At 41.2% G+C, this 6,496-nt stretch overlaps 1 protein-coding gene across 1 annotated transcript; it reads right to left on the reverse strand.

The window, feature by feature from the left end:
- Window positions 1-1,740: 1,740 nt before the first annotated feature.
- prrt4a (proline rich transmembrane protein 4a) lies at window positions 1,741-5,880 on the reverse strand (the record flags this gene model as incomplete). Its single annotated transcript, XM_014012351.1, is given in 3 exon segments — window positions 1,741-2,297; window positions 4,155-5,009; window positions 5,274-5,880. Coding segments are annotated over 2 exon segments (1,314 nt in total), but the record flags the coding sequence as incomplete, so codon positions are not given.
- Between the last annotated feature and the right edge of the window lie 616 nt (window positions 5,881-6,496).

Consider the following 6,496-nt stretch of genomic DNA (forward strand, 5'->3'; position numbering starts at 1 on the left):
TGAACCAGGAACCCTAACGAGGTGGAAAAACATCTTACCATTATTTACAGAGAAATATTAGGTCATACTGAATTACAATTGTAAATTGTCTTTTATTTAGATCACACAATACCTCTTTGTATATATTTTCTATGATGTAATCCCTGCAATAAGTAATCTGATCAGAATACGGTGTTCAACTTTTATACCTTCTTACAATTCAATTGTATCACTGCAAATACTCAGCGCATCAATTTGTCTGCACACAGTAACAAACTCTGCTTGCACAGCTGTATCCCATTCCAGCTGCTTGCTTTCACTTAGTTGTTTAGTTCCTGCTAACCGACCGGAGCCTCGACTGTCCTGGGAGGCCAGGCTCAGTGTTCGGTATCGCCTGTGATAAGACAGGTGGGGGATTGCTCGTGGCAAGTTGCTTTGTGCAAAGTTTTGTCCCCTGTTTGTCCAAGAATTTGACCGCAACTTTCCTGTTTCTTTGGGGTGAATGCACAAACCCTGGGTTGAGCCAGTAATGCTCCCCTTCCAATCCAGTTGTTCCGGTGCCGGATTATTATGTGATGTCAAAGTGCCATGGAGTTGGGGAGCTCTGGAATTGGACACAGCTTTTTCTTGATCCACTTTTCCACAAGAGGAGGTTCTGTAAATGTTATCTCCAACTGAACAGGGTCCTTGCTTCAATGTACCTTGGTTAAAAGAGCTCAAAGAAACGCTCGAGAGCCCATGGAACAACGTTTGTGGACCAAATACACTTTGAGAGAACAAAGAGTCATTGAAGAGAGCTTGGTCAATACTACGAGACAGGTTAATGGGAGATGGAGGCCGTAGGTCACCAGTCGAATCAGTCTCTGCACCTGCACTCTCCACGGATGATTGCTGAGACTCAGCCATGTTTTTAGGTTTGTCCAGTGGTTTTGGTGGTGTAAGTACAGGAAAAGTACTTTGGTTTTGGCTGAGCTTGTTGACACTATTTATTCCATTTGCAGGAAGGTTTTCCACTGAACAAAGGGGAAGCAACTCTGACTGCCTCTTAGTGACAACATCACAGACCACCGGCTTGTCCTGTTTACCCTGAGACAAGGACTCATGAGAGAAGAGGACAGGAGAATTAGTACCATCTTGAGAAGTGACATTGAACTCTCGCGAAGGGGAACTGCAGAACAGACGAGACCAAGATCCTGGTCGGGGGTTGGTTAAGGTCTTGATGGAGGAGCTACTTTTGCAGAAAACAGGATGTGTGCCGATGATAGACAAACTTAGACACACACCAATTTCGCAAAATCTGCACCCTATCTGGTAGCCCCACCAGGGCCATGGCTGGAAACCAAACCCATCTACCCCACTGAAACCAAGGACATGCAGTATCCCATAAAGCTGAAGGCCTCCACATCCCAGCAAACATAGTGAACTTCCTAAACCAGCTCCTGCTGCCCTTTCCCAGTCTTCTACTTTGGAAAAAGGACAAACTGGAGGACGTGTAGCTTCAGGGGATCCTCCAGGCTCTCTGCTGTCATTCAGCCTGTAAATATGTTTTGAATTGACTAATATTAAGCAGTAGAAGATGAGGTAGGAGCATGAGAGAAAGACGGTGAGGCAGACAAACACACCCTGAGGAAATAGAATGATCACAGTAGGAAGATTGTGGAAAACTTGAAGGAGGCCAACGCACCCTAGAGAGATCGAAAAATGCAACAGACACATGCATAGTAATAGGCAAGGTTTGGGCAAGGCTGAAAATGAGGTAGAAATAGCAAGAGGAAGTGAAAGATGGTTGCGTGAGTTCAAGGAGAGCAGAAGAAAAGCCAGTGAGAAGGCTGATATCAAACATGGCAATGGCAGTTCAGAGAGCATCTGAGTCACCAGAGGAGGGAGACGATCTTGAGAATTGTATGCATCATAGACCAAACAGAAGGCTTGGATCCCAGCAAAACTCAGGATGAAAAAGTGCAGCATTGTGAAAAATGGGAACCCAGGAGGACATCGAATGGACAAGCCTAACAAACAGACTACAGAGGTCAGGCCAAAGAGAGAGAAGACAGCTCCCAGGCCGTAGATGTGTGCTTCCCATGCAAATCCCCACGTGCTAAGTGCAGAGTTCCAGTCTGTATACAGAGGGACCAGGAGGCCAGGGTTGAGTATCAGAAAGGGACGAAGTGGCTCACTAGGTGTAAGATCATCTGGGTAGGTGGGAGTCCAGGTCTCAGCTGATGTTTTGCAGGGTGTGCTGATCATGTCCATGCTAGCCCCAGGCAGAAATGTGCCACTGGTCTTGGAGACATTCAGGCTGTCTTTCCTGGAACCATCTGTAAAAAGCAATCACATTACGATACTGTCAAACATTTTCATCTTGTTTTGATTATGCCAGAAAATAATAAAATGACAAAGGAATCAAGGTTTTAACAGGTGATGGGCTTTGTAGACTAAACAAGAACTTTCTTGGAAGACTATCAGTTTTATAAGCATATTGACATACCCAGTACTCAAAATTACAACCTCATATTTCTACTTGTGTGAAAGCATGGCCCTACTTTGTTGTTCTTTTTTACTGATTACCAGCCTAACACGTAAAATTAACAAAACAATCTAAGCAATGCTAAAGTCCTTTACAACATTTTTTAGCTCTGAAAATGAGATCAGGTTTGAACAGTCTCTCTGTGTGGAGTTAATCTATAATAAAACAGAGTTGGCTTGCAACTGGGAGGCTCTAAGTGGGTCACACAGTGAGAAATGGGAGCAAGAACAAGTTGCATGCATAGAGAGGGAGAGGGAGAGAGAGACGTGTGTTGTTGATTAGCCAGCATTGACCTGTTTGCTGTTCTTTTGGTGATATTCATAAGTTATGATCAAAAGGTTTTATTTTAACTGCACAGAGCTGGCAAGGTATTTAACAACAAGTAATCAGCTGTGATTAAGGCAGCTGGAAATCTAAACTTCCTATTCTCATAATAAAATCATGTTCAGAGTAAGCTTCAGCCATTTGAATGTTGGAGTCCAGCTTACTGGTTAGAAGTAGAACACATCCTATTTCCAAAGCTCCATTAGAATTGAATCCAATGTACCAGCACAACATCATCAAACACAAAGTTAACATATTTTAACTGCAAATCCTTTATTGACCCACTGATTTTTGTCATTATCTGCGCATTTACTCACCAAACTGCTTAACATGGATCCATGTGACATGCAGGAGTAGAAAGGAGGATAATTTTGAGCTTTGTGAAAGTTCCCCTCCCCCATGTTTGTGGACACAACACTTTGACAAGTGAGTGCCACCGTGAATGTGTATATAGTAAATATTAGCAAGGCTGCATGTGTGGACCAAGATGGGGATTGACATAGACATCCGTATGTATGAAAAATTTCAAGAGAGTGAAAGATTAAATAAGGAGTGTAATTGCAGGATTGAGAGGGGAAGAGGGCAGTGAGGAGAATATTTGATCCTAATAAAGACCTAAAGAAGTAAGGTAATGCAAACCACTTACTGAATGTACAACTACTTTGTCTTCCATCAGAATACTAAATATTGCACATTGCAGATACATTGCACAAGCACAATTGCCAAATGTCAGGCCCACGGGCCAAGATCAGCCTGAAAATCCATTTGATTTGGCCCATCAGCAGTTGCCTTGGTTATTATATTGTAATTTCCCCATCATCCTATGTAAAACACTGATTTCACTTAGTCATTATAACTTTTGACCCAAAGACCTCATAAAGAGCTATGGTGCAGGTAGTCTTCACACATGGTGCTTACTTTATCTTTGAATTATATTAAGATAAAATGTGAAATACAAGTACTTACCAGAGAAATTCAGATTAAATTTAGGGTATGTGTAGAAAATCACATTTTATTAAGACCATAAATATTCATATTTTATCAATTTATGAAATGTCCCGTGAGCCTTTGCTGTCTGAGCGTATGCCAAACTTTTTCCAAGTGCATTTGCTATAAAAAACAAAACAAAACATGGAGGAACACACTGGCTGCTTGCTTTAAAAAATATAAATAAAAGGACTTTACTTTAAAAGTATTTGTATTTTATGTATTATATTATTGCATTTGGTCTGCAGCCCTTGAAAAATTTTTATTTTGGCCCTCTTGAGAAAAGGTTTGCTCACCCCTTTAAAGCATTATTCTCAGCTCTAAGTATGAATCTTACCTGTAGCTGTGCTGATGATTCCTCTGTGTAAAATATCTGTAACATCATCCAGTCCATTTTGCTTTTCCCCTTTGGAAACAGACATGCCTTTAGGCCATCCGTCTGTACCTGCTGATGGAGCATAACCTTCAGGGTTAGGTTTGGGAACATCTGACTCTGAAGGCGATGACTTCTGCTCGGGTTTGTGCGGTGGAACTAAGCCAGACAGAAGAAGAGGTAAATGGCTCTCTGTCACCTGTTCCTGCAGTGGGATAGATGTTGGTTCATTCTCTTCACTCTGTGTGGGCTGCAGAACAGACACAATTCTGATCTCGGCTGACAAATTACGAATTTGTTCTTGGATAGGATTCTGTGGCACAGGTCCTGATGAAGACCTTGATGCTTGCACACTGCTAGTAGCAACCTCCGTCTTTATGTGTTTCGATAGAAGTCCTTCATCCAGATATGAAAAAGGTGCCTCAGTGCTCTCCTCACTGTATTCACCGAGCACGCCTTGTCTGTCTGTATCTTCAGATGACATTAAGGTCCAACTCAAAGGCTGACCCTGGACATTGACATTCTCTGGTCCAAACATGGGCTTCTCTTGTGTCACACTTGATCCATGAGGTTCATATGAGGATTGTGTAAGAAACGGTGTAACTCTGTCAGTGTCTGCCTGTTGTGTTTCACTGGCATTTTCTCCATTTAAAGCTGTGACATGACGTAATAGAGCCAAAAAGAAAGGGTGAAGGAGGAAAATGGTCCTGAGGAATCCCATTGTGAAGGTCTGCTCTGTAAACTCAACAGCAAAGTCACGTCGTTTAATCACATAGTGTTGATTTCACAAATAAACTTGTGATTTAATTTGGGACAAACCTGGAGAGAATGAGAGGATAGATCACATATTAAACGCAACTGATACAAAAAAATGTAATGTATGACGGTAGACAGGTAGAATACCGGAGGAATTTAAAAAAGGAAACCATAAATAATTTTAGTAGAATAGAAGAAAATAACATTCTGAACAATCTGCAGCAAGACTCAAAAGTCTTGCGACATACTTTCACTGAAAAATTAAAATGCGAGTATCTATAAATATAACAGTGTGTACGCTTCTTTGTTGATGTTTAAGTGCCTTACCTCGATGGAAGCCTTTTCTGCTGCAGCCTTTCTAAACATTAGACTCATTTAACATTTAAGCATCTGTGCTGCTGCAGCTCCATGTCTGCAGTCCTGATCTGCACAGCACTCTGTGTCGTTTCATTCTCACTTTGCTGTGCCCCTCTTCTCTCCATCAGGCAGTCAACACATCGGACAGACCCCACCTCCTCCGGACAGCCCTCCACCATTTCCACACGCTGAAGCTGACGAACAGATCTGACAGTGAGGCTGTTTGCTGCAGCATCATTACAAGCATCACCGTCTAGATTCAAGGACAGAAACCCTGTAATGAGAAGAAAAGAGAAGAAAAAAAAGGAGATCTAAGAGCGTGTAGTCCTCAGCCAGCCAACAGGCATCCTCCTCACACACGGCTCTGTTCAGAATTCTTTATTTCAGCAGCATACATTCATAATGCATGAGAAAGATTACTTGTGTGTCTAAAAATAAACATTTCCACAAGGAAATTTTTAACGAGTTTTTTTCACAGCAGAGATAAATCCCTCAAACACAAATGAAATATAAATTGACAAAGATGAAGAAGAATAAATTAATCTAATAGAACACTTATATTTTATACATTTTACAATTCAACCAGCTGTAAACAAATAAAAATGCAATAAATGGTGGTATTATGCAAAATCAACATTTTTGAGCTTTATATGATGTTGCCATTCTCATCAAAAGCATAACCAGAGTGTTACTTTGACTCATTCATGGATGTTTGAAAAATCCTTGAATCTCCTTTGGTAGCCATGTGGAACTGTTTAAACGTTTGCTGGTACAAAGCACCGCCTATTTACACAAATCATCTCCCTAGAGCTCAGTCTGCAGCCGAGCTCCCACCCCTCAGAGGCCCCCTCTCCCAAAGTATAGTTGTGAAGATGTGCTGAAGTGGGAATGTTAGAAATGGTAGAAGGTTCTTACATGGACAGAGGTCAATTTCAAGGCTTTTAGATAGATATGATGCAGCGTCAAATTTATTTTTTATATATACAGCATTTTCATAACAACTAAAGGTAATATTGTTACTTGGTTTTGGTATAGCACCCCCACCCACCTTTAAATGTTTTGAATGGTTTATCTCCTGCACATTTGCTGTTTTGGTATCATTAAGTCATTAAAAGGAGGGTTTAAGGGTTATGTTTGTTGTTGTTGTTTTTTCAATTTGAGCAAATGCAAAAACTATATTTACATATCAACCC

This window comes from Austrofundulus limnaeus, unplaced genomic scaffold, assembly GCF_001266775.1.
Source record: "Austrofundulus limnaeus strain Quisiro unplaced genomic scaffold, Austrofundulus_limnaeus-1.0 Scaffold90, whole genome shotgun sequence".
Lineage (NCBI taxonomy): Eukaryota > Metazoa > Chordata > Actinopteri > Cyprinodontiformes > Rivulidae > Austrofundulus > Austrofundulus limnaeus.